At 44.9% G+C, this 21,458-nt stretch overlaps 1 protein-coding gene across 4 annotated transcripts in view; it reads right to left on the bottom strand.

Annotated features, from left to right (window-relative positions):
- Positions 1–16,632, bottom strand: part of MIA3 (MIA SH3 domain ER export factor 3) — a 58,535-nt gene extending 41,903 nt beyond the window's left edge. For all 4 annotated transcript variants that reach the window (XM_070767994.1, XM_070767996.1, XM_070767995.1 and 1 more), the window contains exons 1-5: positions 16,465–16,632; positions 13,469–13,602; positions 9,820–9,906; positions 4,653–7,458; positions 3,117–3,278 (exon numbers count right to left, since the gene is read on the bottom strand). In XM_070767994.1, coding sequence (XP_070624095.1) covers positions 3,117–3,278; positions 4,653–7,458; positions 9,820–9,906; positions 13,469–13,602; positions 16,465–16,597 — 3,322 coding nt within the window. In that variant the 5' untranslated portion in view covers positions 16,598–16,632. The remainder of the gene's footprint in view (positions 1–3,116; positions 3,279–4,652; positions 7,459–9,819; positions 9,907–13,468; positions 13,603–16,464) is intronic.
- Positions 16,633–21,458: the final 4,826 nt, after the last annotated feature.

The raw sequence follows: 21,458 nt of genomic DNA, 5'->3' as shown, positions 1-21,458 counted from the left end.
AGGTGGAGGTAGGGAAGGAATTTCAGGAGTTTTGGGGGTCTGGGGTGTTTCTTATAAACAGCTAGGAGTCCAAGAAGTAACTTGGATTAGTTGCCACGCAGATGTCTTCCAACCCTAAGACTCCACTGCTACTGACCTATGAATCTGACCACTGGTGAAGTTTTCCCAAGCAGGTTAGAACCTCATCTGAGATGCATGAAGGGAGATTTGGGAAGATCATCTTCTAAAGAAGGGCATGGCAACCCACTCCAGTATTCTTGCCTGGAGAATCCCAGAGACAGAGGAGCCTGGTGGGCTACAGTCCATGGGGTCGCAGAGAATCGGACACGAATGAGCAACTAATACTTTCACTTTCACGGTTCAGTCTCTAAAGGAAGCTGTGTCACTTGGTGGTGAGACTTAAAGGATGAGGCAAGACATCTGGTTTTAATTCTGCAAGCAAAATCTTGCAGAGAGTTTCTGACCAAGAAGGTATCAAGTTATTCAGTACATGACTTACTATCAACGAGGAAAACATTTTTGAGTTACAAGAGTTTAGAAGTACAGAGTATTGCATATGAACGCAATATCCTCTGGAACACAAGAGACCTCTGATATGCCATTTCTTCTCAAATTAGCTGAATTCCTCTTCCTGCTGTGACCTCTCCTATATTTTGAAGGGCTGAGGTGGTCAGGGAGGCAGCCCAGTGCCGCTGGGCCTGCGGTATCATAGGGTAAGACTCTACCTATGGTTAGAGACCACAACTTCTAAAAACACAAAACGATAATGATGTTGTATCACAATACTAGATAGACAAAATAACACAAATCGGCTGTTCTTCTGATTTATCAGTAAAGTGAGTGAGCTACACAAAAATTAGAACGCCGTTGATACTAATACTGGGGTTGAATTTTTAAAAACCTTATTTTGGGTGGGAGGGGGGAGGGAGGGGACATATATATACCTATGGCTAATTCATATTGATGTATGGCAGAAACCAACACAACAGTGTAATTATCCTCCAATTAAAAATAAATGAATTTTAAAAAATCCTTTATTTTGAAAACAACTTTCTCAATCCAAATGAAATCTGCTACTCACTGTCCCACTGGATGTTTATTGTGCTCTGTGATTAAGTAGTGATACTATTCCCAAGGTTCTGCCTCCACTGGACTATTACCTCCTGCAAAGTTCTGCACTGTTTCCTCTAATCTTATAGTATAAGGATGCTGCTGCTGCTGCTAAGTCGAGTCAGTCGTGTCCGACTCTGTGCGACCCCATAGACGGCAGCCCACCAGGCGCCCCCGTCCCTGGGATTCTCCAGGCAAGAACACTGAAGTGGGTTGCCATTTCCTTCTCCATTGCGTGAAAGTGAAAAGTGAAAGTGAAGTCACTCAGTCGTGTCTGACTCTTGGCGACCCCATGGACTGCAGCCTACCAGGCTCCTCCATCCATGGGATTTTCCAGGCAAGAGTACTGGAGTGGCTTACCATTGCCTTCTCCAGTATAAGGATAAGGATATCTAGACGTAAATATCCCCTTCACAGATTTAAAAGAAGCTTTACCATGTCTAGGTAGCATATTAACAAAAGACCTGAGCTACAATGTACTCTATTGGGAGTGGGATGGAGGAGAGAACAGAGGAAAACAGAATTTGAGACACAGAGCTGCTGCTGCTACTAAATCACTTCAGTCGTGTCCGACTCTGTGCGACCCCATAGATGGCAGCCCACCAGGCTCCCCGTCCCTGGGATTCTCCAGGCAAGAACACTGGAGTGGGTTGCCATTTCCCTCTCCAATGCATAAAAGCGAAAAGTGAAAGTGAAGTCGCTCGGTTGTGTCCGACTCTTAGCGACCCCATGAACTGCAGCCTACCAGCCTCCTCCACCCATGGGATTTTCCAGGCAAGAGTACTGGATGAGGGTGCCATTGCCTTCTCCGAGACACAGAGCAGTAGTTCTCAAACTTCAACTTCTAACAGGTCAGAATTCCCTGGAGGGATTGTTAAACAAGATCGCTGGTCTCCACGCCCAGAGTTTCCCCGCTGTTGGTCTGGCTGAAAACTGCTGGTTTTGAGCATAAGACTTTTTAAGAATAGTATTTTAGATTTCCATTACTCACATAAGCTAATGCCCGCCAAGTACTGGTTGGTAGATTAGTTATAGTCTCTGACCTGTTTGCTATTACTGATCTCCATCTGTCTTGACTCCTGCTTTTCTCTGCTAGTTCTGAGAGGGTAACAGGCAGAAAGGCCAGGGGTCTCCAAACAAGGAAATAGCCTACAAGTGCCAGACATTTTTATCTCTCCTAAGGGGCAGAAGGAAACAAACTAGCGATATTTTTTCCTTCTCTATACAAATTTAAAAGGAGGTTTCTCTTAAAATACTGTGTTGCCATAATGACACCTGGTTTCCTTTGAAGTTAACTTCTCAAACCTAGAGATAACCAATGCCTTTTTCTTATGGAAATGTTTGTCTTAAGCTATGCTAATGTACTATGCATTTATCCCAAACTCTGTCTTCAAGTCGGTTCCACCTCTTGGCTCAGAACCTGCTTGACAAACCAGTATGTTATACTCAGATATTGTTCCCCTAATCTATGTAAATGAAACTATTCGTATGGTGGTCTGCCCTTCTTCAAGATTCAAGTTAATCATTTTATGGCCCAGGATAAACCATTTGCTGCCAAGATTATTCCAAAATGCATCTTATGGGTGAGGGGCCTGGTGCCATTCTAAATTTTAAGACATTCCTTTCTTTCATAAACAGACTGCTAGTGACTATATAACATCCAGCTGAAGACTAGCAGGGGTGTACTCTTCTGCCCCCTTCTGATGCCTATGTCAAAAGCTTTCTCTATGTCCTTTATACTTTAATAAAACTTTATTACACAAAAGCTCTGAGCGATCAAGCCTTGTCTCTGGCCCCGGATTGAATTCTTCTCCTCTGGGGGCCAAGAATCCCAATGTCTTTGCATGATTAAACAACAACCTTTCAGTTCCAGGATTTCTTACTTTTTAAATGCATTTATGCCTGTGTTATGGTCCCCTCCATTTCTTACTTTTATCAACAAATTTCCTAGCGGGTCTTCTCTAGGACAGGGTTCTACTTTGTAAAGAAAAATTAGCACATGTTACCTGGGTCTCCATCTTCCTCGGTTTGCGGCTTCTGGGCCACTCCTGAGGTACCCATGTCCCTGGTCACAGGTTGAGCCAAATGGCCGGGCTCTTTGGGAATCTGCATCAGAGGAACTTCCATGTGCTCCTGTGGGAAGTTCTCCTCCAGTGGTGGCTGTGTGTCTACAGGAGAGAAGAACACATTGGGCTGGCAAAGCTCAATGACAAGTCCCCCTCCAGCACGCCCCCAGCACACAACTCCGTGGCCCCCCACCCTGCCCTCCATGTGCTGGCACCCCACAGGGCAAAACTGGGCAAGGAAAGAAGAGTTTCAACTGCTTTCTCTCACATTACGGATATCTAATCTACATGATAAAATCTATGGAGAAACTCTGATCCCAAAGCATTTCATAAATATCTTTCCTGTAAGGACTTCAATAAACCTAACTTCCCTTGGCAAACCAACATATGCCCACACAGAAAAATGTGGAAAAGGGAATTCTAGTCAAGAGCAGAAATAGCAAACATCTACTCCACAAAGAAGTAACACATCTCCTCCACACAGAAGCAGGCTTGCTTCACAGAGCTGGTACAGGGAAGGGCGTGACATGCAAAGGCAGCTCGCCGAGGTGCCTTTCAAATCTCTTCAAAGTATACCTAAGAGTCTGTATACCTCCCATCTCAGAAGCACGGGGACAGAGGAAAGAGCATGGAGCTAGGAATCAACTTTTCTAGGGTTCTGCCTCAGGGTCTGTCCAGTCGCTCTGTAAGGAATGGCTTCTATGTCAAGTGCTGTGTTAGGAGGCTCTGCATCCTGGTTCCGTTCCTTGGTTGGAATGGAATCTGAATGCAAGAACTCAAGGGCTTGGTAGAATTTAATTGATCAAAGTGCCTGCCTTAAAAGGGCAGGGAAGAACATGGCACCCGTTGAAGATGAAAGCTGGGCAGAGGGGTGACTACACTGGAAGTCCAGTAGTTAAGACTCTGCATTTCCGCTGCAGGGGGCTTGGGTTCGATCCCTGGTCTGGGAACTAAGATCTTACACGTCGCTCAGTGCGGCCAAAAAACAAAACCAACCAACCAAACAAAAACTTTCTTAAAAAAAAAAAGAAGAATGTTAGAGGGCATGAACTCAGGCAAGGCATCGAGTTAAAAGTTAATGCCAGTCCATCCCTGGACAGACAGGAGTTATTTTATGGTGAAGAAAATGTGTTCAAAAAGTGCTTTCATGAAATTGGTAAGCTGTCACCAGGTCTACTTTGTACACCATTTTCTTGCTCGAGTCTTTTTCTTTTTATAAAGTTTCCTGCAGAGTATGCTACTGGTCTCAACTGTCTAAGTGAAAAGTGGATCAAGAAATATTTATCTATACTCCAGCCTCCAAGAGAGAAGGTGGGAAGGGCCATGTGGACATCCCTGTATTGCCCCTCACCTCTGGGCACATTGGGACCCGTGGAGAGAGCTTCAAAGATCAGGCACGAGGCACTTCAGTGGCCCCCCGGCCCCCACGCCTGTTTCTCAAGCCCAACCCTATAAGGCCATAGGTGGGTACCTCACCTTCTGCTGGTCCATCCCAGCCTCCCTCTACAGGCTGTGCCGCTGCTGGGGGAGCAGTCTCCTCCACTGTGGAGTGTTTGTACCTGACGAAATAGATCAGGTCTTGAACATCATCGAGCACAGCAGCCTCCTCAAAGACGCTACTATCCTTCGTTTCCAGGTCTCTGTTTTCCGTCACGCGAGCATCAAGCATGTTCTCTGCCTCTGTCAGAATGTGTGACTCCCAAGCACGAAAGACCTTATCGAGGACTTTCTCCACGTTATAGGGCAGGCTCTCACGCTGAGCTGACTTCAGCTTGGATGACATGTCCTGGAACATGGCTTCCAGCTTGTGGATGTCAAAGTACTTCTGGAATCGCTGCAGAGACTGCTGATCTTTAAAGAAGCTGCTGATTATGGGCAAGTCCTCCAAATGGACACTCTCCTCAGGCTGCACAGGGGCATGTGGAGCCCAGGGGAACGGGTCATCGTCAGGGTCCTCGGAAGCAGACCCCCGGCTTCCTGGGTCCACGAATTTCTCTGCATGCTCGTCGTCCTCTTTCGAGGGTTCTACCCCAGGCTTCTCCATGAGCCCTGAGGTCTTTGGGTGGCCCTCATGGTTGTCTTCTTTAAGATAATCAGGATCTTTCTTCTGAGACGCTTCCCCTAACTCTGGAGTCTGATTTTGTTTCTTGCCAGGAAAGTCACTTCCTTCAGAGGGTCTCTGTACCTTCTGATGCACAGGAGAGCTTCCTTCTTTTTCCACCACCGGGCCACCTGCGTCCCTGCCCAGACTGTCTACCGCTTTACCCGCAGTCTCATTTTTTCTTTCATTTTCCGATACATGCCTAGTTTCTTCTTTGTTTTTTTCAGTTTCTGGATCAGTCTTAATGGCACCTGAAACAGGTTTTTCAGGGTTTTGCAGGTCAACATCTAACCTCTTATCCTGAATCTCAGGGCTTCTTTCTTTAGACTGCTTTGCACTTACAGCATTTTCATCCTCCAGGAGTTCTTCAGGGCTGTAATCTTCATCTTCTGGGTTTGGTTCTTTTGGGCGGAAGCCTCGCCCTTCTATGCTATCAGTTTGGCCTGTTTTTCTTACTTCCTGCCCTTCATCTGAGGCATCCTTGGTGACCCTGGTGACCTCTTCTTCAGGGAGCTCTCTCTTTTCGCTCACTTGCTTATTAACTGCGGCAGCCACACCTCCTTGTTGCCAGGAAAGCTTTCTTTCCAGAACGGGCCGCTTTTTTTCCAGGTCTCCTGGCAAGCCCATGTCATCTGGAGAGGAGAACCTGGTCTGATTTTGAAGTTTAAGAAGCCGATCCTTTATAAGTTCTGCGCTCGGATGCTCCCCCGAAAGCACGTGTGGTTTAGGCCCACTTATTGAACCGTCTACTTCGTCCACGCTGTCTTTGGAAGCATTAGGCTGATGATCGCCCGAGGGGGCTGCCACGCCCACAGGTTCCCGTTCAGTCTTTCCTTCCTCCCCTTGATTCCCCGCCGCTTTTGCTTGCGGGACTGAGTCACTCTTTGAGGCACCTTCCAAACTCCGCCCTGAGGGCTTTTCTTCGTGAAGCATTTCTTTGGAGATGTGAACGGCTGCTCCTTTCAGGTCATTCTCTTGGTTAGCAAAGGCTAATTTTAATGTTTCTGTACTTTTTTCAGCAGCTGGTGAAGACCTGAGGTGGCCACTCTGAGAAGAGCCCTGCACTGCCTGGTCTTCTTGCGTCTCGTCCTCTAGCCCTACCTCATGCTGCACCCAGTCCCTCCTGGGCTCCTCAACTTTCCGCCCCTTGTCTTTCATGTGAAGTCCTGCGCCCACTTCCGGGTCGTCGTCACTGTCTGCTTTGGGGACTTCTACATTCACAAGGTGGTCTGCTGCCTTTTCAGGGTCAGTATGATCTTCTGGTCGTGGTTTCCCCAATCTGCTATCCATGACTAATGGGTCATCCTCTTCCTTTGAATCAGAACTCTCTAAATCTGTGTCTGTGTTTTCTTCCCCTTCCATAACATCAGAGAAGACAGTATCTTCCCGGTGTTTCGGTATCTCTTTATCACCCTTTTTGATGCCTGGGGGCTGAGTTTCCTCAACTTTATGCTCTTTGTTTGAATTCTGCTCTTTCTCTGTTGGGTGTTTCTCAATTCCGGAGTGCCCTGGACTTTTCGTATCTTCTCCATCTGTAAAGGTTAGTAACGGCAGCTCATCGAAGTCTTCTTTATTCTCCTCTTCTTCCTTTCCCACTGTGTAATACTCAGGATCCAAATCCTCAACAAAATCGTCCTCTAATGAAGTAACAAGCCTGGTTGTCTCATCATCAGATACCAGTGCATCTGCAGTTGAGCCAAATTTGGTTTTCAAGTCCAGAGTCATTTCTGTTTTCAAAAGTTTATAAGCATCGATCTTCTCCTGCTCGTGCGAGACCTGAGAACTATTGCTGGTTTTGTTGTTTTCACTGTCTGGCACTTTTAACTTATCTTGCAGCATTTCTCCAAAAGATTCAAATGAAGTTCGCTCTCCCTGAGCATGACCTGTTTGACTGTTTACCTGGGGGTGGCTCTTCTGAGCCTCAGATCTTTCCCTGAGTTCCGCAGTATTTTCTGAGAGTACGCTTTCACTTTCCTCTGAGTTGGGTTCTCCGGGCTCAGGTTCAGCGTCACTTTCATTAGATGCTTCAGGAGGTTCTTCCACACGCTGAGCAGTTTTTTCTTTACCTTTTTCAGAATCTTCAGTGGCAGAATCGTACAATTCCAAAAATCCTAAAAGTTCTTCGACATTATAATTATCAAAATCATCTCTTCCCCCATCAAAACAAACGAAATCTGTCTCCTGCAAGGCAAAGAAAAACATTAGCGTGTCACTAACCGAGTGTCAAAAGAACAAGTGCTTGCCCATGCTAATGACAGAGATGATTGCAAATTCATGTTTGGTCCTGGTGGGGCTTTTGTGCCAACCCTGGGGAGTCAGGAGATAGAAGGATAGACCCCATCTTTCCCTTGGCTTCGTATTTCCATGAGGAAGGGCTCCTACCTGAGTAATGTTCCTGGCTTCCCTTCATTCTCTTTTTCCCTAAGGAGGAATGACTCATGTGGCTGGTGGGTTTGTCCTGCACCACCCCTGTTCTCTGCTTGGGCCTGGCTGGAGGGAACACACACCCTCTCTCTTCCATGCTGGCAGTTTTATAAGGGACAGTCCACTAGGAGAGCCCCCTAGTTGGCTAGCTCTGCCTGTGGCTGGGTAAGTCTGTCTCATTCTAGACTGCCATGTTCAAAGCCCATTAATTTCTGCACACTTGAGCTGTGTTCTCCAAAAAGTTTTATCAGTAAGAGATGGTGACATCCTGGTCTCCATCTACCTGCCTGCTGGGTTTCTCAGTTTGTTCTGAGTACAAGTAGGGAAAAGTAGGGCATCATTTATTGGTCCTCCCCACTTCCAGCATTTATACCTGATGCTCTGGGAATTTACCCCATAATAGTTTGTCCAGAAGAAACTAGAAGACCACCCAGCATCTCCCTCATCCTCCCCTCTAGGCTGTACTTTCCTGCTTACCTAGCTGGAGACAAGCAGTACCACCTTGCTGACAGGCTCTCGTTCTACAACGGATTCCTGACTTATACTTTACTTGGACTGGGAAAGTTAAATCAGCTTAAGAAGCATCTTACTGAAATACAAGTGCAGGGGAAGTAAAAATATCGAGGGACAAAGAATGGTGTCAAGGGGCTCCCACTTAACCATCACAAGTATAGCTTGAAGACAAGATTCAGTGAGGGAGACACTCTACTCTAAATCAGGGTTCTGATTAGGTGTCAAAGAGATCTGCTTTCAGACTACCCATAAACCTAATACTTTTTTTTAACCTCTGCTAGTAAACAAATTGACATAAAATGGGTCATTAAACAGAGGGAAAAGTTTAAAAACCAACAAAGATAATTTCCTTCCCCTAACTAAACTCTCAGAGTCCTTGGAGAGACCGGACAAGTGTGGCAGGAACGAATGATTCCTCTGCTCACCACGTGCCTTTCTATGCCATTTCTTCATGTTGAGAGAAGCATGGAGTGAGAGGTGCAACAAGAAGGTGGAATCCCCAACAAATGAGGTCTCTGTGACCCACGAGCTGCTGTCTAGCGTATAATTTCCCTCCCAGCAGTATCCTCATTAGGAGCAAGGACTAACAGGCCATCAGGCTGATTTCATGACCCTTGGGAAGACAAAAAGTTTCAAGAATAGCAATGGCTCTGTGACTTCATCTATTCAGCAGAGCTCAGCTGATACATGCCCCAGGCCAGCAGCCTGCACACTCTTGCAGAGACTCCGAAGAGTTGCTCGAAGATTTCTGTTTGAAGGTGGGTTTCAATTCTTATTAATTTTAAAACTCCAGAAAATAATCAGCTGGAGTAAGGATCCCAGAACACAAAATCCTTGTCATCACAAAGCTACTAAAATTAGTGCACCTGGATGAATGCTTTCCAGACTGTGCAGTCAGGACCTTGCAGATTCGAGGCTGGACCTTATGTGAAACACTCAGGTTCCCTTTTCCAGAATCTATCCCATAACTCTAATCCCTTAAATCATTAAAGAGTCCAAAAGAAAACCTTATGGCCTAACGTATAATTTAGGGTTTAACCTAAATTTAACCTGATTTCTATATACTCGCAATGTCTAAAGGCTATTCAGTGAGTATTGAGACAACTTCTCATCTTGCTCGAAGTAAAAAAAAAAAAAATTACTTCAGGTAATTTGAAGTAAAAAAAGGTAAAAAAAAATTTTATTTACTTCCTGCATTTAATAACTAAATACAAAGATACTGAATTCTTCATTTTTTTCTCATATCAAGTAGCAAATAAAAATCCTGAATAAGCATACACAGCCTTGTACAAGAACACCTGCTTCAACGTAGAACTGTCAGATTCTGATACAAAGTCTGCCATAAATTCTTTTCAAACTTCTCTTTTCTTTAAAGGCAGTCTGATAAATTAAAATCTGAAACACAGATGTTAACTTGTTTTTCCTTTTTTGATCAAAACACATTCAAAATTAGTTAATTAAGTGTAACCCTAACTCCAACTCTAATTTTTTATGATTTTATGTGTTTTGATCAAAACACATTCAAAATTAGTTAATTAGGTGTAATTGGTGAATTTATAAGTCAATTTATAACTGAGAACAACAACAACAGAATCCACAACTTACATCTGTTGGAACTTGCAGCTCTTCCTGAGTATATTCATGGACTACTTGGATTAAATCCTTTGGAAAATATCCAAAAGTATGGCCAACCTACATTAAAAAACAGCAGAAGAAATGAGTATCAGTCAAAATTCTGTATAAAAAACATAAACGAGAGACCTCTCAGTAGTGAGAGGAAACATACAGATAGGCAGATATAACCACAAGAGATAGATAGTTGCTGTTATGATTACAGAGATTATTATTCCAAAATAAATTAATACAGAATGTTGTAAGGACAACTTTTCTAAAACCACTGAAATTTTATTTCAATATTCAGCTTAATTCTAAACACAGGGCACATACAGTGAGATTTCTAAAATAGCTAGAAGATCTGTACAAGAGAAAGTTAGTGTATATTATGCAATTAAAACTATGTAAATAAAAGTTGATTAGAAACAATTCCAAATACCCTCTAACAAGAATTTATCTGCACATTTCACAGCATCACTCATAAACCAGGTCTTAGACGTATTAATAAGTAAAAAAAAAAATACATTTCTGAAATGCATGACCAGTACAACAAAAGGCAAATATTGACTGATACCATGGACTGCACTAGCTTTTTCCAAACTAGATTTTCAAGTTTTGTGGGAGAAAATAAAATTCATACTAATCTACACAGCAAGTTTAGTTTCATGCAAGTAAAGACAGAAGATAATCCCATTTATCTATAGCATGAACAGCTTTCCCAACAAGAATACTGGAATGGGTTGCCACTTCCTTCTCCAGGGGATCTTCCCAACCCAGGGATTGAACCACCTGGGACTCTTGCATTGCAGGTGGTCTCTTGACTGAGCCACCAAGGAGACCTAAAAGGTATTATTATCAATATATTGTGTGTCCTCTTGAGAAACACATACTGTCTTTTACTAACTGTAGTCTGAAAGGGAGTAGCAGATCTCTTCCCAATCAATAGAGGAGGAGACTGACATGCAGATCAAATGCACAGAAAGGGGAAAAAAAAAAAAAAAGAGGGTATCTTATCACTAACTCCTAAAATACCCACATTATGAGAGCTTTTGTTATATCTGGCAACTCTGTGAAAGCCAGTTTTACTAGAACACTGCCTTGAAGATTAGATAAGACAGTGCAATTTTAAATTGCTACACTGGCAGTTAAAGTATAAAATTCTAAAAAAACAAAAGAAAAAAAAAAAGCTGCAGAATGAAAACTAAAAAATAGAAACAAGAACGATCTTGAAAGTTCAGGAGACAGAGTTTTTAATCATGAAATGAGAGGGGAGGCTGAGGGAAAATACACTTTTTCCCTTCTCAGGAAAAGTTTATTAAGAGAATCTAGAAAAGGCAAAGAAATCAGAGCTATGTGGAGAAAGGAAATACATTTATCTTGGTGTGATCTTTGTCAACTGAGACCACAAGTTGTAAAAAGTTTTTTTACATCGAGTAGGTCCTGTTTCTTAGGATCTGACAAAAAGACGCAGAATCATAGGTCCTCATGATTGAAGGTAACTTTTATATCTAATCTTGCTTCTATATCTCATCTCTGTTGATTTGATTTGGGAAAAGAATATTGTTTCAAGAGAACAAGTACATTAGCTACACTTGGGACAAATGGAAACAAGTGCTGCTCCCTGAAAGGAGATATTCACAAGGAAAATGGGTAAGACACTTGCCCCGTTACAGAGTTTCTGACTTTACTAGAGCTAAGACAGTACACATTAACTTCGATACAAGGCAGTAAAAGGAATGCCACACGAGTCGCGCAAACAAAGCGCCGCCTGAACGGCGGCTGTCTATTAGACAGCAAAGATCCCTTCTGGCTGAGAGCTGAGGGCAGGGTTTCCCTGCAAAGGCAGGGTCAGAGTCAGGAACCAGAAAGATTGGCAGGCTCTCTAGAGGTGAAAAGTCAAGTTCACTTACCCAAATGCTCCAACTTCACCACTTTATCAAAAACGGTATGGACTTGAAAAAAAAAGTTCCAAGAGTAAAGACTATCAACAAATCTCATGCAATAGACTTGAAAGGAACAAAACAGATTGTCTTCTGAATATGGTGATTCAATTGGTGTGTGTGTGTTTGTTAGTCGCTCAGTTGTGTACGACTCTTTGTGACTCTATGGATTGTAGCCCGCCAGGCTCCTCTGTCCATGGAATTCTCCAGGCAAGAACACTCGAGTGGGTAGCCATCGCCTTCTCCAGGGGATTTTCCCGACTCAGGCATCAAACCCAGGTCTCCTGCACTGCAGGCAGATTCTTCAGCATCTGAGCCATTCAACTGGGATTCTGCCTCAATAGAAAGGTTGTACCTGACCAGTTGGTCTTACTGGAGGAATCTGGACCACCAGCAAAATAAATCTGTTTTTCCCAATAGGGGATTCTTAAGCTTTCTTTTCTGTTGTTTGATTTACAGAGAGTGAAAATGTTCACCTTTGGGACTGAGTGTTATCTCTAAGTTTGGACAATCCTTAGGGCATTCAGGACTCTTACTACTTTCAATAAATAATCAGGCAACACATCACATAGAAAGGAAAGGACAATAGCTCATAAGCCTCCCAATCAGGTCACTTCTAGTGAATCACCTCATTAAAAACATCAAAGCGTGACAAGTCATTGATTTCCATGTCCACCATCCCTGCACCCACAGAGCTGGCTGGGAATAGACCTGCTGGGAAGAACTCGTGGGAGCAAGTGTCCAAAGAGCAGGAAAAGGATGCCCCAGCAGTTGCAAGCAAAAAAAGCAAACAGGAAAGCACACAGCAAAAATCACATTTTGCTTTTTTAACAGAAACAGCACACATGATTAGGTATGTTAACAGTTTAGAAAAAAAATTCTTTTAAAAAATCAACTCTTAACAGGAATGCCTGAAACACTATCTTGCCCGTATTTTACAGGATTAAGTCTAAGGCTCAGGAATCCTTCCTTTTTGAAACAATGAAGAAGTTTCAAAGTGAACTGAAGTTTCAGGTTTCACTATTGGTAACTACCAGTTTGTTTTCTGCATCTGTGAGACTGCTTCTGTTTTGTTATATTCATTTGTCTTACTCTTTAGCTTCCACTTATAAGTGGAAGTATTTGTACGTACAGTATTTGTAACATACAGTATTTGTCTTTGCCGTAATTCACTAACACGACACCCTCCAATCCACCCATGTTGCAAACAGCAAGACTGCAGTCTTTTAATGAATGAACAATACTCTATTGCGACTCAACGGACATGAGTTTGAGTAAACTCCAGGAGTTGGCGATGGACAGGGAGGCCTGGAGAGCTGCAATCCATGGGGTTGCAAGAGTCAGACACGACTGAGAGACTGAACCTAACTGAAATGAACTGAATACTCTACTGTGTGTATGTATATATATATATATATATATACACACACCACGTCCTTATTTGCTACATATGGAGTACTCGTGGCTTGTAAGGCCTGACTCTGAGGAGCAGCACCTGGAAGCAGTTCACTTCTGTTGGAGACCCCCTTCTGTGCCAGGCCTGATGCCAGCAGGGGACATAGAACGAGCCCCTTTTTCCACAGTCAAGCAGAGGGGACAAGTTAACTCCATCAAGACCCCAAGAAACTGTAGCTACTTAAATCTACAGTGCTTAAACAAGTCAATAAAAAGGCAGAAAATTATGTCAAATTTTTACTTACACTTCCAGCCCAAACTTCAGGTGATCCCCCTGCCAGTTTATAGTAGACATATACAGTGTCTCCTTTTTTAAAATTCACAAAACGACAATCCGGGCCTGTAAAATCTTCTAGAGCCTCACCCCGGTACATTAGCACTGTATAGAAAGAGCGGGGAGGGAAAAAGCGGGTATCAGGATTCAACTTTCAAATATTGATTTATCAGGAAACATAACAATCCACTGTAAACAACAATCAAGCTTCTCCAGTACTCTCTGAAACCAATCAGCCTCAACTCATATGCTCAGAGCATCTATAGAGCTGTATCGTTATAAATCAGGACATCCCCTTGCAAGTAGCCAGGAGAGAGGTAAACTTGCCTTGTTTTTCCTATGGATAATGCAAACAAAAAGCAATGTGTCCACTGCCACACATGGCTGGTCTCGAGTGAAACTCTTGGTTCCCTCTCTAACCATCCAGCTTTCAGTCTTTGGTGTTTCATAATTATAAAAAGCTTCATTTTGCAGTTGGGTAAATTCAAGCACAGATGCGACTAGTGTAAGCATGACTACATGCAGTGGTAATAGGTAACTGGGGAGAGCACCCAAGAACCCCCAAGAGGTCAATTAACTTGAACTAACCACTCAAAGGCCCTCTTCAAGTGGTTATAACTGCTACTGTGCAACAGGAAACACCTTCCACTTCACTTGCAGTCAAGTTGCTCTGTCAGTATCTGGATAAATTAATGGGAAAGGCTATCATACCCAATTATGGATCCAATCACATAAGATAATATCTTCTGAAAGCATATAATGCTGAATATATCCAACATTAAGGAGGTTTATTTATTTCTAAAAACAAAATCAAAAGTGGGCAAACAGGCTTTGTTTCTATAAGCAAAATTGTATGTGGCAGGGACAAGCAAAACCATGAGAACTGTCCAGTAGTTACCTTCAGTCTTAACATGCAGGACTTAAATGATATTCGATCTAGAAATTGATAGAAGCAGTATTTTTCTTTTTGTTGGCCAAATATACAGCTTCTCGTCAAATGAAATAACAAATGCAATTAAATAGCAGAGAAAGGAAAGGATGAAATGGAAATAACACTTGTTCTAAAAGCCAACTGGCAATAAGTACCTTAAGATGTATCTTTACATACATATTTGAGGGACAAACACAGATTTAAAGGGGGGTTATCTGGATTTTGAAGCTGATTATTTTAATACATGTCAGCATTCTAATTCAGATTTAATTAGGTGAGAGGCAAAGTTGAAGGTGATGGACAGTTCTTAAATTGATAGACTGGAGATCCTATCAGAATTGGAAATATGAAGATCACTGCAGAGGTATAATAATAAATCAGATGACAACATAATGCACTCCGTGGGGCAGCTACCTGAAAAGCACACAAGGACAGCTAGCATGGACACATCTTACTAAACAAACACTTTACGCAATACAACAGGGGACCCAGACCCTGCTCTAGCTGCTGGCTATCGCCTTTGGCTACACTCGTTGGACACACGCCATTTCTCCAGTTATGTGACACCCATGGGCCCTTCTAACACCATGTCTCCATACTGAGGAAGCATTAGGGATGTTATAATTTTCCAGATGACTGGTTTTGAGGTACCCAGGCAGGATAGTGTTTGAAAGCAAAGCAGAGCCAACACTGGCCATATCCAACACTGCTTGCTAATAACCTGGACTTACTCTGAGAAAACTGCAGGAAAAATTGATGGAAGTTGCTCCACTTTTGTAGCGTTTATTTACATCAGTCTTAGGGTTACCTCTAGGAATGGCTTAAACAAATCCAAGACAGCCTCCTTTCTTTCCACTAATGATGTGGCAGTGCTACGGTTCTTCCGATTGTGAAATCTGTTTTTGAATAACACTGATTTCAATCTAAATAGCTAAACTGTAGGCTTTGGCCTCAGAAGGAATGTTTTTCTATATGCACTGATTACAACACATGAACAACCTTGTGTGAAATGGTTGTCAGTAAGTTACAAGGTTATTTGAGACCACAACGATGATAGCGGCCCAAGGCAAAAGCACAGGAGGAGAGCCCAACAATGTAACTGATCAAGGCTCAAGCTGGCTGGATTTATAAAACCCCTGGGGTACTTACTATTTTCACTTTAACACTCTTCATCTGAGTCTGGGGATCTCTGCCCTTCTCACTACCCCCAGCCCACCCCGAATTCGCGGTTAGGGAACAATTTCGCTTCCTGCGCATTGGAGACGACTGATACCAGGTGGCCGATGCAGAGTCTCGGCCTCTTTCGAGAGACAGATTTTGGCCTTCCCGATGCCCTCCCTGCCGGGCTATTTGCGGGAGCCTTCCAAGCACAGAAATGATAGGATTGAGGCAGAGCCGGGGAGGAGACCTTGGAACACACCGCACGCCTGGACTCCGGGCTCATTCCAAACCTCAACTCCAATCCCTGTTGAAAAGGCGGTCCGAGCCCGGAATCTGACTTAAGCAGAGGGGCGAAGGGGCTGCGCCAGGGAGGATTTTCCGAGCCCTAGCAACCTGCAGCATGGAAGACGCCCACCGAGTCCCGGCGCATCCGCCCCCGGACTGCACCCAGCGAGGACCCGGCGACGGGGGCAGGAAAGCGCTCGCAGGCAGCGTGCGGAGCCCGGGGCGCGCGGCGCGCAACCCCATCTCCCCTCGGAGCCGGGGCGTGCCGGGGGAGGGGACATTGCGAGCTGCCCCCGGGGAAACCGGGGGGCCACCTCCGAACCCCCCACACCATCCCCCGCCTCCGTCCGCGAAGGAAAAATGAAAAGCTGGCAACAAGTGGGAGGCAGAGACCCCCACCGCCCAGGCCGGTTGGCCGGGCGCCCGGAAAGCCGGAGGGGACAGACGCAGGGACCCGGAGGTCGCCCTCCCCCACCACCCGGCGCTCCGCCCTACCGGCCTGCGCCCCCCGGGTCGGCTTGCGGGGCGGCCGAGCTCCCGCTCCCGCCCCGGCGATGCCCCGGCGCCGCCGCCGCCCTCCCGGCACTCACTGCTGCATTCTTCGTCCGCGCAGAGTTTGAGCTGCGAGAAGCGCCGGCCGGGGTCCTGCTCCGGCTGGCCGGGCACGCGCCAAGGCGGCCCGAGCAGGAGCAGCCAGAAGAGCAGCCCCTGCGCCGCAGCCATGTTGTGGTCACCTCGCGGAGCCGGTGACGCGGAGGACGCGGCCGGGCGGGCGCCGGCGGGCGGGGCGCGGGGCGCGGGGCGGGGCGCGCGGGCGGGGGACGCGCGGCAGCGGGAGGGGCGGCGCCCGCCGGCCTGTGAGTCCGCTGCCGACACGTCAGCGCGGCCTCCGGGAGGGGACCGCGGGGGTCCCGGAGGAGGAGAAGGACGCGCGCTCCCACCTCCTTGCCGAGGCCTCTTCGTCGGGTGCCTGCCTTGGCAACCGGGACTCTCTTCTTCCTCGTCCAACCGCGTGCCTTTGCCTCGGTCCCTGCGTCGTCCACCCTCCGCGAGACTCCATTCCTCCCTCACTCTGCTCTTCCATCTTGCATCCCCCACCCCGCGCCATCCCACAGCAGGTCTTCTTGGACCCCTTTCTTGCAGCTTCCGATTTCTGGTCCTTCTCAGTCTGGCTCATCCTCACCTCCCCATCGTGGTTTGATACTTCTTTTTCCTAACTACCAAATCCCACACACGATTTTCCACTGCTAGTCTCCAGTTCGAGATTCCCTCTTCTGACTCCCAGGAGTTTTGGGGAGCATCCCCATCCCGTGATCTCCCTATAGGAAAAGGAGAGGTCAGCAGAATGATGGGTCGCTGATGTACATTAGAGCCGGTGGCCTGCTTGGCCTTTTTCCGCACCCCTCGTCCCCTAGCCTTGGGGAATGTAGATGGGCAATGGGTCCCCATGCTGAGATCTTCAGATTCTGCGGGTTTTATCCATAAGAAATTTAAAGTGTTAGTCGCTCAGTCGTGTCCGATTCTTTACGACCCCATAGAATGTAGCCTCGGAGAAGGCAATGGCACCCCACTCCAGTACTCTTGCCTGGAAAATCCCATGGATGGAGGAGCCTGGTAGGCTGCAGTCCATGGGGTCGCTAAGGGTCGGACACGACTGAGCGACTTCACTTTCACTTTTCACTTTGATGCATAGGAGAAGGAAACACCAGCCCACTCCAGTGTTCTCGCCTGGAGAATCCCAGGGACAGGGGAGCCTGGTGGGCTGCCATCTATGGGGTCGCACAGAGTCAGACACAACTGAAGTGACTTAGCAGCAGCAGCAGCAGCAGAATGTAGCCCGCCAGCCTCCTCTGTCCAAGAAGGATACTGTCAAGGCAAGAATGCTGGAGTAGGTAGCCATTCCCTTCTCCAGGGGATCTTCCCTGCCGAGGGATTGAACCAGGGTCTTCTACATTGCAGGTAGGTACTACATTACCATCTGAGCCAGCAGAGAAGCTCTTATCCATAAGGGGAGAATAATTTAATTCAATGCCAATATGTTGGAATTCCATTTCATGCTACCATTTTAGGCCAGATGTTGGACAAAACACTAGGGTGGTGAAGGCAAACATGTAGATCAACAGACAAGCCCACAATTTAGGAGAAACCAACTTACATCAAAACGACGACAAGCAAAAGTTGTTAGGAAGGAAAAGCTAGTTAATAGCGGCCTCCATTTGTTGAGTGTTTTCTTTATGTCCAGGTGGTATTCTAAAGTCCTTATAGGTATCAGTTTGTTTAATCTTCACAATAATAGTAGGTCCTATTACTGCCTTCATTTTCAAGATGAAGATATTGCATTTGTCTGTGACCAGGGGCTTCTCTCTATAGTCTCTGCCAAGGCTAATCATCAACTAACCCCAAATGCCAATCAAACCCATTAATTAGTTTCCCAAACTGACCAGATTCCTTAAAAGCAAGAGGAAAGAATGTGGTCCATCTATGCAAACCATAATGTTGAATAAAGAAAAAGACGAGCAAGAGTTCACAGTTGTTTATCTACAGGGACCATGAGATGTCCCACTGGTCCAGTGTCGTTCCCATGCTGTCTGGAGAGACTATACAACAGATTAGGTGACTGTGGAAATAGTATTGCCATTAGGAGTTCTTAATTTCTTTTCTACTATATGTTTCTTTGCTTTAGAATCTTAGATTTGTTTATTAGGCATCCCCAACTTAATATGTTGAAAACTAAACTTCTTATTTTCTCTCAAGCCATGCTCCTTTCAATATTCCCTATCTCAACAACTGGTCATTGTATTTTCTAGATGTTCAAGTCAAAAACTTACAAACTATTCTGACTCCTCTTTGTCTCATACCCCAAGTCCAATCCATCAGATAATCCTGAGCACCCTTTATTTGAATTATTTGATTGAGGTATAGGCAGACAGGCAGAGATTTACTCAGTTGTGTCCAACTTTTTGCAGCCCCACAGACTGTAACCTGCCAGGCTCCTCTGTCCATAGAATTCTCTAGGCAAGAATACTGGAGTGGGTTGCCATTCCCTTCTCCAGGAGATCTTCCTGACCCACAGATAGAACCTGGGTCTCCTGCATTGCGGGCAGATTCTTTGCCATCTGAGCCACCAGGTAAACCTGTTTGAGGTATAACTGACATACAGTAAATTGCACATATGTAAAGTGTACAATCGGAGAAGGCAATGGCACCCCAGTCCAGTACTCTTGCCTGGAAAATCCCATGGATGGAGGAGCCTGGTAGGCTGCAGTCTGTGGGGTCGCTAGGAGTCGGATACGACTGAGCGACTTCACTTTCACTTTTCACTTTCATGCATTGGAGAAGGAAATGGCAACCCACTCCAGTGTTCTTGCCTGGAGAATCCCAGAGACGTGGGAGCCTGATGGGCTGCCGTCTATGGGGTCGCAGAGTCAGACACGACTGAAGCGACTTAGCAGAAGCAGCAGCAAAGTGTACAATTGGGGCTTGCCATGTAGCACTACAGATAAGGAACCTGCCTGCCAAAGCAAGAGACATACGAGACTCGGGTTCAATCCTTGGGTCAGGAAGAACCCCTGGAAGAGGGCATGGCAACCCACTCCAGTATTATTGCCTGGAGAATCCCATGGACAGAGGAGCCTGGTGAGCTGTAGTCCATGAGGTTGCAAAGAGTTCGACATGATTGAAGCAACTTAGCATGCACATGCACACAGAATCTACAACTGGATAAGTTTTGACATGTATACACTCATGAGACCACCACTGCAATCAAGGTAATGAACATATCCATTCCCCTGAAAAGAATCCTCATGCGCCTTTGCCATCCCTCCCTCCCCTCTCCTGCCTGTCTCCAAAAAACCTTGTGTTACTCTAGATTGATTTGTAGTTTCTAGAATTTGATATCAATGGGATGATACATTATGTTTTTTTTTTTTTTTTTTTGTCTGACTTCTTTCACTTAGCATAAGCATTTGAAATATGCCCAGAATTTGACCACCTCCTGTGTTAACACTGCAGGCCAAGCCACTGTCATCTCTCACCTGAAAGACTGCAATAGCCTCCTTACTCTTCTCCCTGCTTCTGCCCTGCCCTCCCAAAGTCTATTGTGTCAGCAGCAGTCAGAGCGATCATTTGATGATACAGATGTGGTCATGTCTCTCCTCTGCTCAAAATCTTCCTCTGGCTTTCCACTTCCAAGTACAACACAGTGACTTTATTATGGTCTGCACTGCCTTCTTTGATCTGACCCTGCTCATCCCTTTTACTCCCACTTCCTAGCACTTTCTCCTGGCTCTGTTAGTTTCACTCAAACACACCAAGCCCACTCATACACGGGAGCATCTGCACTTGCAATTTTCCCTCAACCTGGAAGAGTTCCCCTGAATAGTCTGCTGGCTAACCTGTTCCCTCACTTCATCAAGGGTCTTTATCAATAGCATATCTCATTAGAGATGCCTTCCCTGACAACCCTAAGTAAATAAGAGCTCCCTACTTATTATTAGCATGGTTATCTAATCCATGTTACTGATTTATTTTTCTTCAGAGCAGCTACCACCTGCTTTATATTTGTTTACCTATTTGACTGTCCCCCTACCCCAAATATAAGCTTCACTGAAGAAAGGAATTTGTCTGTTTTGTTCACTGGGTAACATAAGCCCCAGGGAAAATATCTGGAATATATGAGGTACTCAACCAATGATTTGATGAACTCATAATTCTTCACATATTATAAATATACTACACTATTTACCTACATGGAGCTTCCATATATAAATATGGAATATTTATATATGGAGGGAATATGCCATGAGAGCACGCCATCTTCTGTCTTCCCTTCAGCAGCACCCTCAACACTAGAAACAAACTTGAAATATATTTACTGTTGATTGAGGACATATTTGTTGTGGAGGGAGTGAATGAAATTGTACTGTACTCTCTTCCTGTATCCTACCAGAATATTAAAGCAGATAAAGAGGTCATTTTAACTTCTATTATTTCTATTTAGAGTGGTATTACTAACAATTCATTGGTGGGAAAAGCAAAATTTCAAAATGACCTAATTAAATATTACTTCATTAATAATTAGTTTGACTGATTTTCACCTGTGCTTTTATATGAAGCATGAGAGTGCTCAGTTACTGAAGAACTGACTGCTTACTTTGTAGATTTTCTACAGATTTTATATCTGCATCATTTTTTTTTTTTACTATTATTATTACCTTAAAGAGATACTAACAATCTTGGTGGGTAATCAGAAAAAAAAAAATTCTCTGCTGAGCACAGTGAGAGCAGTAGTGGCAGTGCTTCCTGCCTGCATATGTATGACTATAGTGGATGAATCAGCGTTCATTTTTAACTCAGCATTTAAACACTGATGCTTGACATAAACTCTAATCCCAAGTGTATTATTTTTTAACACTTCAGATGGAATTTTCACTAACTAAAGGCTGAGTAACAGTCAAAAAATAGATGTGGTGACTTCCCTGGTAGTTCACTGGTTAAGAATCCACCTGCCAGTCTGGGGATGCAAGTTTGAATCTGGTTGGGGAACTAAGATCCCACATACCCTGGAACAACTGAGCCCATGTGC

This window comes from Bos indicus, chromosome 16, assembly GCF_029378745.1.
Source record: "Bos indicus isolate NIAB-ARS_2022 breed Sahiwal x Tharparkar chromosome 16, NIAB-ARS_B.indTharparkar_mat_pri_1.0, whole genome shotgun sequence".
NCBI classification, from domain to species: Eukaryota; Metazoa; Chordata; class Mammalia; order Artiodactyla; family Bovidae; genus Bos; species Bos indicus.
This window is presented reverse-complemented; position numbering and strand designations above follow the sequence as displayed.